Here is a 20,756-nt window from a genome sequence, read left to right as displayed (position 1 = left end):
CCACTCAGATGAGCCTCGACAAGAAGAACCGTGCTGCCTCAGCCCAAAGGCTGGTCTAGGCCATCAGAGCCCCCCCCAGCCCCGGGAGCCACAAGCAGGACCTGAGAGCAGCAAAGTCCTCCTGCCTGCACTGCCCACCAGCAGCGCTCGTCAGAAGCACTGCCGCTGCCCAACTGAAGTACAGCTGCAGGTGTTGCCTGTAGCGGCCAAACAAGGTGCTCAGAGCTCTACCTGGGCATTGCTCGGTCCAGCTTCCCCAAGGATGCTACCAGCTTGTCCTCCAGAAGGTTGTTGATCACCTGCTCAACACTGTAGTCATACTCCTCCAGGCAGGCCAAGATGAAGCCTTCTCCAAGGTCAGGCAGCAGGTCCTTTACTTGGGAGATCAGGGAGTCCAGCTCCACCCCAGAGACCTTGGCTACTGGGGCCGCAGCTGCTCCGGCATGCTAGACAATAGAAGCACAACAGGGAGGATCACCAAGATGGAGGAAGCAGGAGGTGCCAAGCCAGGCAGGACAGCAAGTGGGGGAACACTGGTTTTTACGGCAAGCACATGGGACCAAATGCAGCCGCTCTGCCCATTGCAGGCTCCTCCACGGAGCCAAATTGGGAAGGCAGGGCATGTGTGTGGGGGGGGGGGGGGGCTTGCAGGTGCTGCCCTGCTAACCGCTCTCATGCGCTGACCCCTGTCCCTGATCAGGTTCTCTCAGGAGAGGAGAAGGAAGTCCTGAATCTTCACAGATCGGGTCTTTGGCAGAGAAGCACTCGGGCCAAAACATCCTGCTAAGGGCAAGGCAAAATCATAACCTGCAGCTGCAAGACAAGGCCAATGCCTGAGGGGCAGTGCAGACAGGTGAGGCAGGTGCGCGAGAAGCAGGTGGGCAGGCAGGTGAGACCAAGAGAAAGGCACGCAGGGAGTGAAGTGGGAATTGAGGGGTGCAAGGCAAGGAGCACAACTTGCACACTGCGCCCCAAAGACTGGGGTGGGCAACCCTTTTTGGCAGAGGGCACTCTCTTCAAATTGACGAGCTTTCAGATTGTGCGGTACCAACTGAGCACTACCACAAAATGGCTACCAGGGCTGCATGAAAAAGGGCCAACAAGCTGGCTAAGAGCCCAAGTGCAAAGCAGAGGAGAGGCCCAACAGATTAGGTGGTTCTTCGGAGCTTAAAGCTCTCGGCACCAATAAAAACTATTTCAGAGAAACCAGAGCTGCTGGTGAGAAACCAAGTTTGGTTTTTACTGGGGGTGGCTCCCTGCCAGCCACCAAGGAAGACACCCGTCCTCTGCCATAGATGTTTCCTGGTGCATGGCGAAGGCTAGCACAAAGTTAGTGCAGAGAGGCTTCCCCAACCTGGAGACTTCAACTCCTATAAGCCCCGGCCAGCCACAGATCAGAGATAAGGGGAAATGTTTTCTAAAACATCTGGAGGGTCCCAGGGTGAGAAAGGCTGATGCAAGGAAAGGGAAAGGACTCAACTGCAGCACAGCAGCAAAGGGCTCTGCGGGAAGAGGTTCCGCCCGGCTGCTGGAAGGGCTGAGGCTGTGGTGGGGCATTTGCCTCAGCCAGTCATTTGGAACAGGGTGACACCCCCCTTCCACCTGTGAAAATCGGGCTGCCTGTGGCAGCCCCACGTTCCCCTCTGAGCAGCACAGGAGCAAGGCCTGCCTCTGAGGCTGGCACAGGGAGTTCAGGGCACAAACACCCACCTCGCAAGGATCCCGCAGGCTGAGCCCCTCCAAGTCCTCGGCACTGCTGGGTGGCACCGCTGCAGAGCCTCCAGCTGCAGCTTCTGGCAGGGGGCTGCCTGGAGCCCCTTTCCTCCTCCTCTCCGCTCCCTCCCAGGCACTCTCCACGGCTTCCAGGATGTACGTTGACCGGGTCTCATCCCTACCCACTGGCGTTAAGGGCATTCGTTCTGATTCATGCGCCCAAAGAGCAGCCATGGCACTGCTGCAAAGGCCCGCATTCGCTATTTAGGTGGACCCACCTGCTGCCTATCCCACCCCTTTCCTTGCAAGGAACCCTGGGCACCCCAGGAAAATATTCCTCTTCTCCATGTAATCCTCACAACAACCCTGTAAGGTAGTTTCTGTGACAGGATCCAAGTCATCTGTGAGCTTCTTGGCTGGGTGGAGACTAGGACCTGGATCCCCGCCAGTCCCAGGCCAGTGCTCCCACCACTCTGCCCCCCCGGCTGTTGACGCTTCTGCAGCGAAGGGAGCAGAAGCGGCTCGCTGTGCATCTTCCTCACTGGCTTGCAGACACCTGCTAATGATAAAGGGGAGAGACTAACCGCAGAGGCCTCCCTTCCTGCCTCCACCTGAAAGTCACCCTCGAAGCAGCAAAATGTAACACAAGGAGGGTGATCAGGTGAGCCGCCCCAGCCCTGCTTCTCTACGAGTCCTTTTTGCTCAGTATTTGTCAGAACCCGAGTGGCTTCATGTGTTTGGAAACAAGTGGTGCTGATTCAGCTGCATGTGGACTGGGCTGGGACCCCTTCACTAAGAGCTGAAGGTGCAGGTCAGGCACTGGAAGTGGCAGGGAGAGGAGCTTATCCTCCCTCGACCACGCCTCTCTAGCTTTGCTCCAATTAAACAGTTGCTGGTGCAGAGGAAAAGCCAAGGTACAAAGTGGTGGGAGGGGCTTGCTGTCGGATGTGGGTGGGGCCAGCTCTGCCACAGCCCCGCACCTGGCCGGCCAGCCTGCCCGCCCAGCAACGTTTTGGAGGATGTGGCCCGCTGGGTGGGTAGGGGATGCTAAGTGCAAAGGATACAAGGCTGAGGAGGCTTGCTGCAGGAGGCTCACATCCTCTGCTACGGGAAAAAGCTCATCGTAGTCACGGAGGAACCTGTGGGTAGAAGACCGTGATCTGAAACAGGGCCTTCCTGTAACTAAATGACTGAGTTAGAATCACACACTGCAAACCACGAAAATTTTGCATAACACAGACTGTGGGACCCCCCAGAATAGTTCAAAGGAGTTTAAAAGGAAAGAAAGCAGCAAATTTTGGCACTGCATGCCAGCCCTGTGTCCTGTCACCCGTGTCCCAAGTCCATACTTTTGGACTTCCATGACCATACACCGCCCCCTTCCTGTCGTCTCCGCACTTGGCACTCCCAACTGCAATCCCCTTTGGGAGGCAGCGAAGGACGCAGCCCTGTGAGTGTGCACATGAGAGAGAGAGCACTGTGAGGGCCCCCCGATGGCCGATTTTGATAAGCCTGTTGAAGAGGGCAGTGCTCTCCTGCAAGCAGCAACTGGCTCTTCTCTACTGCCCTGGGCGGCCACGAAGCAGTAGCCCTTTAGTGAATGGGCACAGTAGAAGAGTTCTGTGGCACCTGAAACACTGACACATTAAACGCTGGCATAAGCTCTCCGGCATGCTTTCCATTCCATCAGATGCGGCAGATCAAGTGGGGAGTGTCTGCAAAAGCTTGTGCCAGAAGAGATATGTTAGTTTTAAGAGGGGGCACAGAACACCTTTCAGCCCATGGGTCAAATTTCATTTTGGGGATGCTCTTGGTGAGCACATAGCGATGGTGGATGGTGTTGAAATGATGGCAGGGTCAAGACCCCAAATGCCACCATATTGTAGCTTAAAGCTCTTCCTGCCAGTGTCTCTTAAAAGAAGAGTTTTAGAATCCACTTTTTAGAATGAAGAAAAAACTGAACAAATGCTGGGAAATCATCAGATGGAATCACATGAAAGGGGTGTGACCATCGAGGGGTTCCTGCAGCATCAGACTGGGAACCACAAGCCTGAAGTTTGGCACCCTCGCTTTTAGGGGCCACAAGACCCTTCCTTGTCTTTGCTGCAACAGATGAAGAGTGTTCTCCCCTGGAAATGGTTACTGAATGAATACATTCCTAACAGCTTTTCACAGGTTAGCAAGGCTCTCCCACACCTCACTGGAACTCTCACCTCTTCTCCTGAAGTACCGACGTGAAGATCTGCAGGAAGTCTTCGATGTAAGGATGAATATTATCACAGCTGTAACAAGAAGCGAGTGAGCAAACAAGGTGGCAGCAACGGCATCTGTACAGGCTGATATCGACGTTGCTGGATGGGTAACAGGCCACCTGTGACCCCAGCCTGGCATTCAGCCACTCAAAGCTGCCCACATTTGGGCCAACATCCCTTCCCGCTAACAAATCCCTCTCCTCCGAGGGACTTCCTGATTTGGTGCCTCTATTTCCTGAGAAGGAGAAGTGGAAGCATACCATTGTCTGAAAGCATTTATCCGCGCCAGATCACAGTTCAGCTGAAAGGAGACCGGAAAGATCTAGGAAAAACAGCCTTTCCCAGAACCTGCACTGCAGACTATGTGCCCTACAACTTATCGCGTAACTAAAATGGAGTGGAAATGTGGCTTAGCTTAAGTCAGAGGCAGGATTCGGGCTGACTGAATTTAATCCTCCTTTTTGTGAACGAACACATGACTATTCTTTCAAGCTTTTTTTTAAACTAAGGATTATATATTTGAAGAAGGGGATTCCTTAGGGTTTTCCCTGCTGCACAGATGGTGTTATATTTTGTTTAAAAACATTTAAATACCATCTTATTTAAAAACAATTTATACAGCTTTTCATGAAATTCAGATTTCAGGGCAACAAACAACAAAAGAATAACATCAGTAAAATAATAATATAATAATATGAAATAAACATGGAATTATTGCATATATCCTTGACTAGAACACCTTGATGTAGTATATGCAAGCTTTATGAAGGAGGAATTTGGTCAGGGTGGGGAGCTTGTAACTTTTTAGTTTGATTCTAAGTTCAAGTTATTCTTCTGCTATAGCAATCAATTTCCATTCATAAATACAAATGCAGCAAAAAAGACTTATAAACATGTTCAAACGCCTATCAATTAAACAGCCCAAATGTATACCAGATAAACAAGAGAGACAGAGAGAAAAACTGAATGGAGAGAGAGGTTTGCATGCACGTGCAAGAGAGGGCACTGGCCCCACCCACTGTGGGTACGAAACAGATTTTCCTAGACCAAATGCAGCCCTTGAGGGGAAAAGGTCCCCTGCCATACCTGCTCTCCAAAATGGGTTGAAGGCACAACTGGCTTATAATTATATGGAACATTTCCACCATCTTCTTTCTAGAATGAGACAGCCTCCTCCATAAATCAGACAGCAAACTAAGTGGGGGAGAGGAAAAGAGAATCCGTGTGATGAGGACGTTGGGCTACTGAGACTCGGGTTCGGTTCCTCCCTTGGCCATGAGGCTCCCTGCACGACTTTGGCCCAGACACTGACTCTCAGCCTGACCTCCCTCACAGGGTTGTTGTGGAAATGAAACAGGGAGGGAGAGGAGGTCCATGTAAGCCATGTTGCATTTCTTATGAGAAGCAAAAAGAGAAGGTATAAATGCAATAATAAAGAAATCCAAGCTGCTCAAACCATTTAGCTTTACTGCTTACATACTACTCTCTCCATCCTTGAACCCTCTGTTTATAGCATGCTGCTGCTGCATGTGAAGTGATACTGTGTTCAGCGGTAGATCCAAAGCTCTAATCCTGAGCTCACAGGAGGGGTCTCAGCTCTGAGCTACAGCAGATGCTTTGCCACAGGCACCTACTGGCCAACCCCAGTAACACCACTGACCAATCAGGCCCCCACCATCCTGAACACTCTCCAACGATCCTGCAGAATGTTTACAGATCCCTTTGAGAGAAATGGAGAATATGGAGCCAGCTGTGGTGTGATGTCGGACTTAGCCAAGGACACCTGGATTCAAATCCCCACTTGACTGTGAAGCTCAATAGGTGATGCTGTCCAGTCACACTCTCACAACTTTTTTTTTTTTTTTTGCTAGTTGCGAAGTCGTGTCCGACCCATCGCGACCCCATGGACAACGCTCCTCTAGGCCTTCCTGTCCTCCACCACCCCCACCGACGGCTTCAGTGACTCCATCCATCCAGCCACCTCATCCTCTGCCGCCCCCTTCTCCTTTTGCCATCGTTTTGAGGATAAAAAAGGCTCTCTGTGCATATCTATGTGATGAATAAATGCTGGACTGAAGAGATGCCAAGCACAAGTGAGATCAATGCCTCGGCAGATACATTAACAGGGCACACGGCTAGTGGGATCATTGCCTTTGTTGAGGGAGGCAAGGCCACCACTGCAGAAACATACCTGCTGTCCTCGTGCCGCCTCTTCTTAATCACAGATTCCAGTTCAGGTATCACCAGCTCGTAAAATGCCGCCAGCCTACAAGCAGATGCAAGAAACCTAATGGTGAATCAGCTTTTGCCAAAAGTCACATCAATGAAATGGGGAAGGAGCGACAGAAAACTCCAAGGCTAATAATAAGCTCCAGAAGAAGGCGTGCAGGAAGCACAGATAAACCATGTCCTTGGTAGGCAAACAGCCCCAAGGTTCTAAGTCTGGCACCCCAAGTTTAGGACAGCTGTAGGGGCAGGGAAGACCCGTCTACTGTGTCTCTGAGCCTCCCGCAGTCCTTCCCAAGCTAAGGTCCTCAGAGCTTCCATCATCCCTGAGCACTGGCCCTGCTCAACGACTGCAAATGTGGTCCAACCTGCTAGGCTAGGAAGGACCACTATAGTCCTGGGATGAGTAGAAAACTCCCCAGATGCTTTAGACTTCAGCTCCCGGCATTTTGGGCCACTGGCCATGCTGGGGAAGACTTCTGGGAGCTGAAGCCCCAAAGCTCTGGAGTTCTATTTTAAGACCGCCCCAAAATAGGGTGACAGTGGCCTGCTTGGGAAGTTATGGGTGGCCACAGTACATATGGACCCTTTACGTGAGATCAAGGCTTTGCCCAGAGATGTTGGTGCAAGGATCCCTTCCCAGAAGTCGGCCATTTAGGCGTCTCCAGCTCAGCCACCCTTGAGAACAGCCGGGCGCCACTGCCTGAGATGTCTGCCTCACCCAGCCTCACGAAAGGCGCATCTTCAGCCACTGCATGCAAATAGCCCAAGAAGCCACAGCCTGGCTGTCTCCTAGGACATGTGCTTTTCCAGCAGCATTAAAAGGCACACGGGGGCATTTGAAAATGTACCTGTAACAGAAGTCGTGTTTCTGGAATGTCTGGCACGCCAATGGAAAGACATCCAGGAAGGCCCAAAGGGTGATACAGGTGTCACACAGGTACAGTACAATATCCTTCAGCTCCTAGGAGAGGGGAAACAAACAAAATCCGCTTCTTTAAATCCTAAAATTAAATGACCTCTCAACGAGAGGTTGTTGAGGCCCCATCGGTGCGGGTGTTCAAGGATAGGCTGGACATGCACATGGTGGGCATGTCATGAGCGGAACCGGCTGGAGCCGGAGGTCAGTCTAGATGGCCCAGGAGACCCCTTCTGACTCGCTCTGTTTCTATGTTTCTAAAATGTTGTGGCACAACTTTTCTTTTTGAATACAAACTGACAACAGGCCCCTCTTCCGTGCTCCTCTCCCTTTCCCTCCACTGTCTTAGCAGAGCTGGCAAAACATCGTGGATAAGAGCATCTGCCAGGTCTCTTTTAAGCAGGGAGAGGCAGTCCACCAAATTAGGCTACTGGTCCATCTGGCTCAGTACTGGCAGCACCAACTGGCAGCAACTCTCCAAGTTTTATGACAGGATTCAACCCAAAACCTTCAGCATGTAAGGAGGTGCTCCCTACCACAGAAGTACCGTTTCTTTCACCCAGGCAGAAACTGAGCAGATTGCCAGAGAAGAGAAGCCGCTTCCTCCACACCCAGCATGGCAATGCAACCATCTGTCCCACCTTTGCCAACCCCAGGCAGGCTGATCAACATTTTCTGAAGGTGCCTCTTGCTTACATGGCTGCCTTCCTAATTGTGGCAGCAGTAGGACGACGCAACGTTTGGATTTCCTGCCCCAGGCGCCTGAGTGTCACTGGCCAGCTTTGGTCTGGGTGCTCCAGGCAAAGGTGAGATCTCACTCAAAAAGGGAGGGTGCCTGTCATAGAGACAGACAGAGCTCTAACAGCCAAAGCTCTCTGGCAGTATCTTTTAATTTACAAAGATTAAAACTGTAAGAATCTATTTCATTTATATATAAACAGACAGCCCGCACTAAGATAACCCGTGTATCTAAAACAACTTTAAACAACCAACAATAAAAAGAATCCTGCTCGCTCTATGAAAATGTCCTGCAAAGAAGGGGAGTGCAGAAGACAGATTCAACTCAACTGCCAGCATTCTGGCGATTTCCAGCAAATCAGCAAGGGTTTCTGTCTCTCAACAGCAGCAAGAAATGAAATTATGCTCCCTACCCCCAAAATACACACACTCCCCTAAATTAGGCTCCTGAAATCCTGTAATCAAGAGATCCTGGGGGAAAGAAAAAAATGTGAAAAAAAATTGTACGTAGGCTCCAGTTCTGCTACAGAAAACACATTCCTGGGCTGAGCACAAGCTCAGAAACATTTAGTTCCCCAATCAAACAGCAGCCTTCCTCAGCCAACGTTTTGCCCCTAGCTGCTGCCGAGCTCCTGGACCTCAGCAATCTTGTGAAAAACAACGCAGATCCCACAAAGCTACAGCTCACCCCCACCCCCCCCGCCTACAGGAGCCTGCCCTCCGTTGGGTCCGATCATAGCTCCACCAGCTTCTGCAGGTGGACATGAGCCAGCAGTGGCTGTGCTGGCTTTCCAGCAGGACCTTTTCCTGCCCTATCCAGAAATGCTGGGAATTTAAACGGTGACTTTTGCATGTGAAGCAGCTACTCAGCCCTCCACAAAATACACTGCTACAAATCACTGCATCAGTCGCACTAAATCACCATTTTGAGGCACTAGAACAGACACACGCGCGCACGCGCACACACACATGATTTGGTTGTCTGAAAGTGGGGAAGTGCAGCCAAACTTGCCATGGGAAAGACAACCCTCTCCCAGCCAAACCCCTTCCCCAGTCCTCAACCTTCCAAACCCCTCTGGATGCTAGAACAGAGTGACGCCTCTCCCAAAATCTACTGATTTAGTTCGTATAGGCTGGCTTTCTTCCAAGGAGCCCAAGGCATGCACAAAGCTCTTGTTCGCCATCTGATCCCCACAACAACCCTGTGAGGTGGATTAGACTGAAGGTCAATGGCTGAGTGAGCTTCATGGTTCCACGGGGACTAGAACTGGGTCTCCCGAGTCCCTGTCCCACAGAATCAGCTCTACACCACACTGGCTCGCAGTTATGCTTTCCCCTCCCCAGGTATTTTTACAAGTGAGCACATGCGCAGGCAGACTCTGCTTCTCAAAGAGCACAATGCAATCAAGCACAGTTCTGTGAGATTTTAAAAATGCACACAAAATGCTAAGGCAGCCTTTCCAAAAACAAGCAAATGAACCAAAGCATGCTGGAATTCATGTGATAAGAAAAGCTGCCTCATCCAGTCACAGGACAGGCAAGAGAAATGATTACCAGGAACTATGTGCAGGGTGAGACATACACTTTTCTGTGGGGTGGGGGTGGGGAATATGACTGTCACTGGGCTTAAAGCTGCCGCTGAGGCTGGTGGGAGGAAGGGGCTGGTCACACAGGGATACTGCAATCCATCTTCCTGAGCCCGTGTTGCCTCTGGCACCAGTCCAGCTGGTGGAACTGCAAAACCAAGCAGCAAGCCTGCCTACCCTGGTCACAGGAAGATAGGATGTTGCCCCCCCCCCCCACCCACATGCACACACCTGCAGAGGAATGTCCTCAGGACTCGTGCTGACCCTTTCCTCCAACTTCTGTGGGGTGGCTGAAGCGCTGTCACCCCGCAAGCCACACATGTGCGCGATATTGCTGAATACCTAGAAGGCAAAGGGCAGAATTTCAAATATGCTGGGTGATGGAATGCAGGCACATTCCACATTTATCAGTGGTCACTGTCTGAGCAAGAGTATCTGCTCCTCAAGTGCAGTGCAGCCTCCATGAAGACAGCAAAGGCACATGTTGCCAGCACTCTCTTCCGACACACACACAAAGATTGGTTTGGCCATCCACGCCAACTTAAACCACCCTTGATTCTACAGAAGAACCAGTGCATGGAGGTGGGTGGATATGAGGAGCAACCCGCCCGGCTGCTTTGTGCAGTTTCTGAAATAAGTGGCCAGTTCACAGGACACCCTAGACCCGGCGGGAGTTTAGTCATGCACCGTAGCTAGAATTCCCATAGGGTTCTCTTGTGCTGAGAGGCATGCGCCCCCTGCTGGTACCCCAGGAGACACTGCAGGAGTGGCGTAGGGACGGAGCCGAGGGCTGCAGAAGGCGCCAAGCAGCATTTTCAGCAGCTGTGCTCCACACCCACCCTGTGCTTCTGCCAGGGCCAGGAGTGCAGGGCTGCTCAGGATCGATCCCACTCTCCCTGCATCATGTTGCACGAGCACAGGGTAGGTACCCACTGAGCTGATGAGCGGTGTGGTGGGTGAGAGTGAGGGACTGGGACTCAGGAGATCCAGGCTCTAGCCCCCACTCAGCCGTGGAGCTCACTGGGTGACTTTGGGCCAGTCCCGGGCTCCCGGGCCATCCTACCTCACAGGGCTGTTGTTAGGGTAAGACTGAGAGGAAGAGAACTGTGTAAGCTGCCTTAAGTTCCTTGAAGGCAAAAAGGCCGGGCAGAAATCTCACACACGGATATACAGATAAGGGTGGGGGAAGACCAGCCAGGCACCGGCACGAGACGAGGTGCTCTGCGGCCGGGCAATGCGGGGAGCAATCAGCCCAGCGATTCCAGCACCGGCAGGAGAGCAGCGGGAGCCGGTGACGGCCACACAGGTAGGCGCTTGGGCCTCTGCTGGCTGCTGTCACCTAGAGCCCCCTGGGCGGAGCAACAGCCACGCTTACTGCACTTGTCTGGCGGCTCCCTACCCTCTTCATGCCACTAGGACTTGAAGTCTACCACACTACAGGCTGGTCGGGGTGGCTTACAAGGCACCCCAGGATGATTTATAACGCACTCCTCAGGAAGCAAGGGGCTGCCCCACTACATGCTAAACCCCCCCTTAGCATGTTGCGTGAACACAGCCGTTGTCTTAAACTGTGCATGTGTGTGTTTAAGTTTTAGTCCATCCTTCAAGGAGCACAGGGCCACATGCAATCCTTGCAGCAGCCCGGTGAGTCAGGCTGGGCTGAGAAACGGCGACTTGGTTCACGCGACAACCCCCACCCCGGTGTGGGGCGGCAGTGCTGGGTGCTTCTGAACTGGCCCTTAGGCCACGGATTACACAGGGACAAAGGGGTCTTCTGAAATATGCCCAAAGAGAAGCAGAACCTGAAGGACTGTAGGCAGAGTTTCATCCAGGTCGCTGAAGTAGCTTGGCTGCTGAGTAAAGATGTTTTCTGAGATGGGATGGAGGGGCACATGGAGAGCGGGGGAGAGAGAGGGAGAGGTTAAAGCATGTGCCTTCACAAACTGCTTCACATGAGCTAAGGTGCCCTTCCTTCACACTGCACCTAACTGTGCCATTGACAACAGAGACCAAAACACAAGTTCTCGAGCCTCTGCTCCTCCATGGGAACATGCACGTGTTTGAAAGGACACCCATGGAAAGGAAGAGCGCTTGCAAGGGGGACTTCTGTCAGGGGCATCAACAACCCCGCCTCCCCTCCACCCAACATTTCTCCCGTACAAATGCACCCTCTGCCCCTGGGTTAGTTACCTCGGCAAAGGCAGGACTGGAAAGGTGCTTCTGCCAAGGTAACACTGCAAGGTCTACCCATTGCGAGCCCAGGGGGGTGCAAAGGAACTGCGGAATCCTTGAGTTAATTATCCATTTGTATTCTTTTCCGGGACTACAGCTCACATCATCTTTGGCTGCTGGTCATGCTGTTCAGGGCTGTTGGGAGTTGGACCCCAGCACTGTCTGAAGGACGATGGGTTTCTTGCCTTTGGCATTTAGTCAAAAGTAGGAAGCCCTGCCTACAAAGGGTTCAGTTTGGAACAGCTTCTCTTTAAAGTTCAGCATGGCTGTTCACTGATCTTCCATTCACCAACAAGGAAACTGTATTCAGCTTGATTAGAATGGAAATGCAAAAAAATGCAAAAAATGCAACAGGAGAGCAGCTTGCCCCCTTATTGTAATAAGTAAGGTTGCTGGCCTGAGAAGCGGGGGGGGGGGGGTCTGATCCAGTCTTCAGTTTCTAGAGCCCGCGCACTGTAAACCCTTCACCCCGCTCTGCAGTATCCCATAACTAACCAATCATCTTGCTGAGTAGAACATTGTTGCCTTTTCCAAAGAGCACACACAGATCCAGGATTTTGGGAATGTCAAACAAGAAGTTATTATACAGGATTTCTCCAAAAACAGATGGTGTGATGAAATGGTCCTGCGTAGGATGAAGGAAAGAGGCAGGGTTTTTAAACATTCCTTTATCAAGAGCCAGCAAAATGTCCATTGCTTTGACAAGAGCTGCAGACAAATCGTGTATCGTGCAAGACCCAGGGCACAGGGGCAGTGCGATACAAGGCAGCAAAGTCAGGACAAGTCACTGCGGAAAATGACAGGACTCGGAGCAGAGCCGTCTCTGCTGATGAGGCTGGCGCACCGGCCACTTCCTATGGGAGACGAGCATTAAAGCCTAAAAGCAATACTCTTGCTTGGCCTTGTTGTTTACAGGCTGCCTTTAAGTCCTTTTCAAAGGGTTAAAATAAACCATCTCCATGTATCTCAATGTATTTGAATGTGCCCAGCACTTACTCTTCATGCAGAAAATGCGATCTGGGTAAAACAGCCACCCAAAAGTCAGCAGCAGGCAGATCAGAGACCCTGCGCCAAACTCGGCTCCTCTTGCATTAAAAATCCTCATAGACACAGCGGGGCTGAACCACCTTTGGCCCTCGGCCAGCAGCAGCCACGGCAGCAGACTGAGCTGGGTAGGGGCAGGACAACTCCCCTTCCCTCCGCAGTGTTATGCCAGGTGCGTGGTGTCTATTAGACTCCAAGGCTACGGGCAGCGGTTCTCCTGCTTTACAGATCACCTGTAAAGTGTCTCGGCTGAGGAGAGGAAGACGAGTGCTTTCGACAGCTGAAACTCCTCTGGAAAAAATCAGTTCAGACCTCCAGCAAGAACACGTGCTCCCCTGGCAGCCCCCTGCCTGGAGCGGGAGAGGAAACAGCGGCAGAGGGGGGCTCCCGGCTCCCTTTTGGCCCTGGCCTCATTCATCACGTGCATGTGGCCCCCAGCAGAAAACCGGCTCCCTGCCTCTGGCATAGGCTATTTGTGAGGACTAATGAGAGAAGAAAATGTTCCTTCCCACCTTAGAGACAGAACAGACTATATGCCTAAGCAAATATATTACTGTTTTCCAAAAACCATTTGGAAACATCAGGGCATACTATGCTTGTATTCATGAATGACTAAGGAACCCTATTTGAATGGAGGAAGGGAGGATACTAAAGCAGAGCCTATGAAGGGAAAGCCATTAGGAAAGACAAACAGAACCTGACGTTTCTCACCAACCCTTCCCTCCTGCCAAAAAAGTAAAAAATAAAAAATCTATATATATATCTCAAAAACATGCAAAGTAAAGGAAGAAGTGGTATTTACTTTGGATTCTTTGTGAGTGGACATTCGAAGGAAGGTCAGGAAAACACTCCGATGAAGGCGTTTCTGTAGGTCATTCACCTGTGGGGGAAAGTCTGCCACTGTGTCAAACTTGCGGGAGGCATGGCGCAGGTACGAGTCCAGGCACTTCTGCAATGTCTCATCAAAGATCACCTGTCACAAGAAAATAAAGGCCCCATGGGAACTCCATCAAGGGACCAGAGCGGTATGCCAGTTCAGAGAATATACACTGCGTATTCAGTGGGATGGAGGCTGCTCACCAAAAGCAAAGATTGTACTAACCTCAGGGGGGAAAGACCAATTTTAAAGTTTCCTTAGTACACACCTATTGAGGGTATAAAAGGCAGGGAACCCACTTTTCAGATACTGTATTACTTATTTCCTGGCAGATTCACCAAACTATTAAGAAAGCCTTATAAATGGGATCATGAACCAGTTAAATGATTTTAATAGGCTAGTTATTTGTATTTTAACTGACTGGATAAGCCAACTGATTTGCCTATCAAAATCTGAAGCTATATTGAAGGATAACTCACACACTGAATTAACAAAAGTCATTGCTTGTGGGAATTGCCATCTTAATTACTTTCTTTTCAAATTTTGTATTTCAGTAACAAAGCAGAATCAAAATAGTTTCAAGAAAACTAACAAACATGCCTTTAACTCTCAGCCTCAGGACTTTACATTCAGCATGAAGTCCTATGCATACTTAGAAAGATATGCATAGGGTTGTGCCCATACTACATTACTATCTTGCCCTTCCTCCAAGGAACTGAGGGCAGCAGCCATAATTCCTTCACACACCCATTTTATCCTCACAGTAATGCAGAGGAAGTCCCTGAAAGGGAAAGTCCCTGGCCCTCAGCGGGCTCCTTGGAAATTTGAACCTGGCTCTCCCTTTCATCCTAGTCTGACACCTGAACCACTGTCCCACGCTGGCCACTAAAGGCTCATTCCCAAAGCCTGTTTAGGCAGGAAGACAATCATGCTGGCTGACAACCCTTGGGCCTTCTTCTCTCTGAACTAGCCTAGGATCACACCCTAAAGTTTATGCTGATTCACTCACTGAATAAAGCATTCCACCCTATTTGTAATCCTTATCTTATCCTAACAGCGACAGCCTGGCAAGCTAGAATGAAGAGACTACAGGCCGTTCTAGTCTGTGTTCAGAAGGGGAAGTCTTGTTTACCATACACTAACAAGGTCCATTTGCTCATGGAGCAGAGGTGGGCCTTCTTAATTGTGATACCTTCCCTATGGAATGACCTCACTGAAGTTAGGTGGGCTGCCGGTATGGAGTGCTCCTAGCAATGCTGTTTGCCCAGGCATTTCTCTAACCACTTACATGGTCAGCAATCTCTGGTCATCTAGAGAGATTTTATTATCCAGTTTAAAATGTATTGTACTAGCCAAAGGCCATGACAAATATATCACATCTATGCACATAGACAACAAAATTTAAAAAATTCAAACCATATAAAATATAAATTGACTAAAACATACTACAAGCAGAAATTCATCTTCAACTTAACTCCCAATCTCCAACGCAGTTTATAGCAATTTTTTCTAATCCTCTTTTCCTGATCTTTTTCCTGTGCTTTTATCATCACTGTTTTATTATTATAACAATTGAGTTTATGGCATTTTACTAAGATTTAATCATGGGACTAAAGCAAAAATCAATAAAGTCTCAAATAAATGAATCAACTTAATAATTATCATAGGGTGGCCTTCCCAGTCCTGTTACCCTCTTGCCCTAAACGCCTGCCGACACTTTTATCATGATCATGAAATAGTTAATGGTACACTAGGTACTAAAGATGCTTCTTGCTCAAATTCCATCCTTTCTCCAAGTGCAATCAGTGTGTTCCATTTCCTCTTAGGAGCAAACAGCAGTTAGCTGAGGAGTGGAATGTAAAAGGGCCCACTGGGAATATCTCTGGAGCAAGGGCTGAGCCTGCTGGAGACAGAACGTAAAAGGGCCCACTGGGAATATCTCTGGAGCAAGGGCTGAGCCTGCTGGAGACAGAACGTAAAAGGGCCCACTGGGAATATCTCTGGAGCAAGGGCTGAGCCTGCTGGAGACAGAACGTAAAAGGGCCCACTCGGAATATCTCTGGAGCAAGGGCTGAGCTTGCTGGAGACGGCTCCAGTATCACCTGCTATCCAAAGTCAGGTTTGGTCTTATCTGCCCAGCCGTGCCCCAGGGTTTCTTTCTTGATCACCAGGTAGCGTGACAGAACCTTAGGAGCTGTCATTTCTGTTGAGAACCTGCCCTGAGAAATTCAGAAAGGTCACGTCAAAGAATACCTGTACCTACAAATACCTTTGAAAGACGAGGAGATACTCTTCCCCTCACCCCTCACACGTACATTCCTTTCCTGTTTACAAAGCAATGATACCTGGCACCAGAATCTATCATGAGGCAAGGCCAAAAGCCAATCTAGATCATCGGCAACAAATGTGGCTCGCTCCAAGAACTCCTCCAGCAGCGCAAGATCTTTGGCTTTTGGTGGGGGCTTGTACAGCACAAAAGAGCGCTCTGTTTTCTTCTTTGGATGCTGTAGAAAAATAAAATGCCACAGGTGTCAACAGAAGCAAAATTAAACAGTAGCCCTTAGTGTTGCTGTTTGAGCTCTCTTAAAAACTCCTGAGGGCCAGGACATCTCTCATGTTTGTAGGAAACTTGGCTTGTGGTTAGCAAGAACCTTCATGTTTGTTCCCCCTGGTTTGCTGGCAGTAACTGCCTCCTTTTCCACTGCAAAGCCAGGGCTGATCAGTGCTTGGGGCAGAAACACAACACTTGCAGATCCTGCAAGAGCAGCGGCATTCCCTCAGCTCAGCACTCATGAAGATATGCAGCCTCCTCTTGCCACGTACCCAAAACAAAACAACAGGAGCTGGAGAGCATCCTTGGGGTGGGTCGGATCCTTCTGTGCCAGGATACTACACTGCACACATCACACCATGGTGTGAAACTGGAAAGTCCGTGTTCTGTGACTGTGTACAGATGAGGGGCTTTTCAGGGAGCTGAAAGTGAGAGCATGCCTGTAGGAATACACATGGCCGTTTGTTCTGTTCTGTGTGATTTGACGGGGGTTTTATTAATATTTTCAGTTTCTCTTTCTGTGGTTTCTGCTCAAACTAGTTTTACAACTGACCTGAGCTACAAGGCTCACTGACAGGCTTGAGAAGTCCAACCTGAAGTCTCAGGGGGACATGGTAAAAACGAAATATCTTTCATTTCCACTTAAATCAATGGGGCTTCAGTATACAGTTAAAACAACTTTGAAGGGACATGAACATTCATGTTCATAATCCAGAAAATGCTCAGCTTAGTCCAAGGCACTTCATAGCATCCATCCACAATCCTCCGGATGTGCTGGCCTACAACTCCCATCATCTCCAGCCAATGGCTACACTGAGGATGAGAGGAATTGTAGCCCAGCCTGCCTGAAGGGCATCAAGTTGGGGAAGGCTGCTTTAGAGTTCATACTGTTTTGCAAGCATGGCAGGGGCAGGACAAAGCTTATTATCATAATCTCCAATGTCAATGCCAACTCGAAGTCCTTGCAACAAAAGACACATAATTCAGACACACCGAGCCAAAAACAACAAGGAAACAAACATCAAGAAATGAAGCATTCTGCATTCAGAGAGTTCAGAACAAAGGAAGCAGCTTGCAGGGAACAATTTTGAAAGACCAGAGAGGTATAGAACTGACCAAGAAAGAAAGACAAAATGTATTCATGGATGCACAACTGAGCTGAAGGTATGAAAAAGAGGAGTATATGAAAACGAATGGCTATACTTATTCTGCAGGAGTGCAGAAAGAACAGTACGTATCTTGCAACCTGCAGCATTCGGCTTCCTAAGACTCTCGCCCAGCCTGCGCAACCCCAAGCGCATTTACTTGGAACGAAGTCCCACTCGTTCAGCTGCGCTTCCTCCCTCCCTGAGGGGAGCACTGAGGAGTGCAGACTTCCCTTTTGTTCAAAGAAGCCTTTCGAGCGCTTGAGGCTTGAGGACAGGCTCTTCCCTCAAAGGCGCCTAGGCCAATGCCTGCTGCCATCAGAGAAGCCAGAGAGGGGGCGGCACGAGGTGTTCAGTGGGTGGGGAGAAACGTGGTGCCTACATAGCACTTGGCTTCTCCCCGTGTTTAGCGGAAATCATGCAGAAGAATAACAAATTGGAGAATACATTAAACAACATAAAATCAAGTGCATTTGCAGAGTTCAGCATTTCTAAATGCAGGGTTTTTAAAGAGTGCAGAAAGCATACGGCCTTGGATACCAAGAGCTAGATCACCAGGCACCCTGTTAAGGCTAAGACTGCCAGTGCTTCCCTGGGCAAATAGATACCATATCTAGTAGGTACTCTCCAGCATGCCAAAAACTGCTGTGATTCACACTGGGCACCATTACCAGGGAGCAGAAATTTCTTTTTCAGAAACTGGCAATCCTCGTAAAGGCTGACCATGACCTTTACACTGCCTCTTTCAAATCTTTGGCAACTTCCCATTTTCACAAAAATGTTATAGGAGCTACAAAACATTATGGTGCTTCGGACCATTTAACTATCTTTGCTAACTGATATCAAAGATAATATGCCAGGCTGCTTAATTGTGGAGAAGCACTTGGCTTACCAGTGCTGGTAAAGTTTTCATCTTCCCGGTCAGCGAATCTTTCTCTGTAAACTGGAGCTCATCCAGTGGCAGTGCTGGCATGCTGCCGTGTTATCTTGGCCTTGCAAAACAACACGCACACAGTGAGAAAGGGAGCATACGGAACTGTTACAAGAACGCGCAAGCAACAGCAAAGACAACAGGTTGCTCTTGGTACAGGAAACACACCTAGAGGCATCATCGGGGTTTTCACTTGTTTTTACATAAACAAGGCCTGTATGCTGGCCAGCGACTAGGTTCAGAGGGGGGAAATGCCCAGTATCTTGTCGCAGGAAGCCCAGGGGGCAGCCTTTTCCCCACCTGGCACCCTCCAGCTGTTGTAGACGTCAACTCCTATCAGGCCCAGCCAGCATGGCCAATGGCCAAGGAATCCAAGTTCTCATCCAAACAACTGGAGTGCACCAGGTGAAGAAAGGCTTGGTTTAAAGTGATCGGTCATCTCATGTATAAAAAAGCACCAGAAAAATCCTAATGTAGTCTTCCTAGCGCAGTGCCAGTCAGTTCTGCTGAACTACAATTCCCATTTCCCTCAGCCAGCATAGGAAAGGTTATCCTAAAGAAAGCTGACTAATATAGCACTATCCAAGACCAACATTTAAAATGAAAAACTTATATCACAGTTTGCAATAATAATACAAATAAATTATTATTATTATTATTTTAGTAAAAGAATTTAAGAACTGTCCTAAGTAAATCCATTTTGGAGATTTGTGTGCTATATTGGACTACAAAACAGGAGTGATCAGAAAAGAACAGCCTTGTTGGTTCAGATTTCAGACAAAATGTTTCTAGATGCCCCTGGAAAGACTGAAGTGTTCCACTTGTTTGTTCACAGCATCTGATATCCAGAAGTATACCACTTCTGTACACTTCTCAATTGGGTTATAGAATTGTTAGGGTCTCTGTAAGTCGGAGACAAGTTGATGGCCCATAAGAACAAAGCTGTGATACTTTTAATATTATATTACTATACCATCCTATACCCAGAGTTCTCTCAGTAACTGCTAGCCTTAGAGTACAGTCCTATGGCTTGCCTCAAATGTTCTTGTAAATTCCCAAAATAAGAGGCTTATCTGTATCCTCTGCAAAGCAGCAGCAGCAGAAGCAGTGATTCTCACCTCTGCATCCTCACACCCTGCATGTTTGATGGATGGGCTTTTTTGCCCCTCCAGCAACATCATTTTAAACAGGAAGGGAAGAAAACTGGGGAAGCCTCGGGATAACTCTCCTCCTGGCCACTGAATACCTCCTTTCCTTCTCCTCTGAGGCAGCCGGCACAGTTCTTTGCAGGATGCCTGTGAGGGGGAGTGGAAAGGGAAATGGAGACAGGGCTTAAGGCTCTGTGTTCCAGCTGTAAGGTCAAGCACTGTGCCCAGCCTTGGAGCTAGGAAAGAAAAATATCCTACAAGCCCTAAGACACTGTCTAAGGATCACAGGGTTGCTTCTTCCAAAAATTTGAGAAAGAATTCAGCTGGAATCCCATTCTTTGGAGTGGAAAAGCTGTAATCCTCCACATGCTGTTGGACTACCATTTCCAGCAGATCCAGCTTGCATAATAAATGGTCAGGAATGCTAGGAGTCATAATCCCACCTCACCTCAAAGGCCACAATTTCCCTCTCCTTGCTATACCTGCTTCCCTGGAAGTCAGCCCCATTTCACTCACTGGACCTTTCTTCTAAGTAAGTGTTTAGAACTGCACAAAAGCAGGTTCACGGAAGAGAAGAGGACTCTCACTGGCTTTTCCCTAAGTAACCTGGCTGGGGCTTGAATGTGCAGAAGTGATGCACGTCCGAGGAACGTTATGGTCCTACCCCCATTTAATATGTCCTTAAACCACTTGCTACATTCCTATCTTCCAAGGTCGCCAATAGAAGTGTGCACATTCTTGCTCCCAAATTATAATGCACAACAACAGCATGAGAAAGGCCAGGTGGAAAGAAGGTGCCCTAACATCACGGCTGACTGAGGACTTTAGCCAGAATCTCTCTAGTTGCATCCTGGCACTCGAACCCAGGCATCTCCAACCCAGCATGCTGCAGAGATGCCAGACTACAATCCCCAAATTCCTCAGCAAGCATGGCTCGTGTTGGCCGAGAAGGGTGGGAGCTGCGGTCCAGCACTTCGGTACGGCCCCGGAATCAAGAAGGTAGCGGTACCCTGGGCCTCCCCAACGCCCTGACCAACAAAGAGGCTCGGAGCGCAACGTCCATATAGCCATAATGAAGTCTAAGGATGACGGGATTTGTAGTCTGGGTTGGGGCAAGCGAGCCCAGCCAGCCCCCCCCGAGGGTCGACGTCACGGCCCCTCCCTCAACCGCCAGCTCACCCCGTGACGTCACACCCACCCCACATCCGGGCATCCCCGCGCCCTCCCGCCCGGTCTCCACTCCTCGCCCGCTCCCCTCAGAGCACCCCCGGCCCGCCACGCACCCGCCGCCCGGCCGACCTCGCTTCCCGCAGCTGTCTTCGCCTCCTTATGAGAGGGACGCGGCCGCACCGGCCCCTCAACCGCCCGGCAGACGAGCACTTCCGGTGCCGGAG

At 49.8% G+C, this 20,756-nt stretch overlaps 1 protein-coding gene across 3 annotated transcripts in view; it reads right to left on the bottom strand.

Moving 5' to 3' along the window:
• The window catches only part of ASCC2 (activating signal cointegrator 1 complex subunit 2), a 50,540-nt gene that overhangs the window by 10,616 nt on the left and 19,168 nt on the right, over window positions 1-20,756 (bottom strand). The window contains exons 1-14 of one of the 3 annotated variants that reach the window (XM_044448994.1): window positions 20,646-20,746; window positions 18,176-18,275; window positions 15,933-16,091; window positions 13,513-13,683; window positions 12,162-12,291; window positions 11,237-11,304; window positions 9,666-9,776; window positions 7,043-7,155; window positions 6,157-6,231; window positions 5,052-5,159; window positions 3,927-3,995; window positions 2,778-2,852; window positions 1,711-1,891; window positions 232-446 (exon numbers count right to left, since the gene is read on the bottom strand). In XM_044448994.1, the coding sequence (XP_044304929.1) occupies window positions 232-446; window positions 1,711-1,891; window positions 2,778-2,852; window positions 3,927-3,995; window positions 5,052-5,159; window positions 6,157-6,231; window positions 7,043-7,155; window positions 9,666-9,776; window positions 11,237-11,304; window positions 12,162-12,291; window positions 13,513-13,683; window positions 15,933-16,091; window positions 18,176-18,256 (1,556 nt within the window). In that variant the 5' untranslated portion in view covers window positions 18,257-18,275; window positions 20,646-20,746. Of the gene's footprint in view, window positions 1-231; window positions 447-1,710; window positions 1,892-2,777; window positions 2,853-3,926; window positions 3,996-5,051; window positions 5,160-6,156; window positions 6,232-7,042; window positions 7,156-9,665; window positions 9,777-11,236; window positions 11,305-12,161; window positions 12,292-13,512; window positions 13,684-15,932; window positions 16,092-18,175; window positions 18,276-20,645; window positions 20,747-20,756 lie in introns of those variants that run through there. The other 2 variants (XM_044448995.1, XM_044448993.1) reach the window with 2 other exon arrangements.

Source organism: Varanus komodoensis, unplaced genomic scaffold, assembly GCF_004798865.1.
Source record: "Varanus komodoensis strain SLA01 unplaced genomic scaffold, ASM479886v1 scaffold56, whole genome shotgun sequence".
Lineage (NCBI taxonomy): Eukaryota > Metazoa > Chordata > Lepidosauria > Squamata > Varanidae > Varanus > Varanus komodoensis.
The sequence above is the reverse complement of the archived record's forward strand: the minus strand, read 5'-3'. Positions and strand labels throughout refer to the sequence as shown.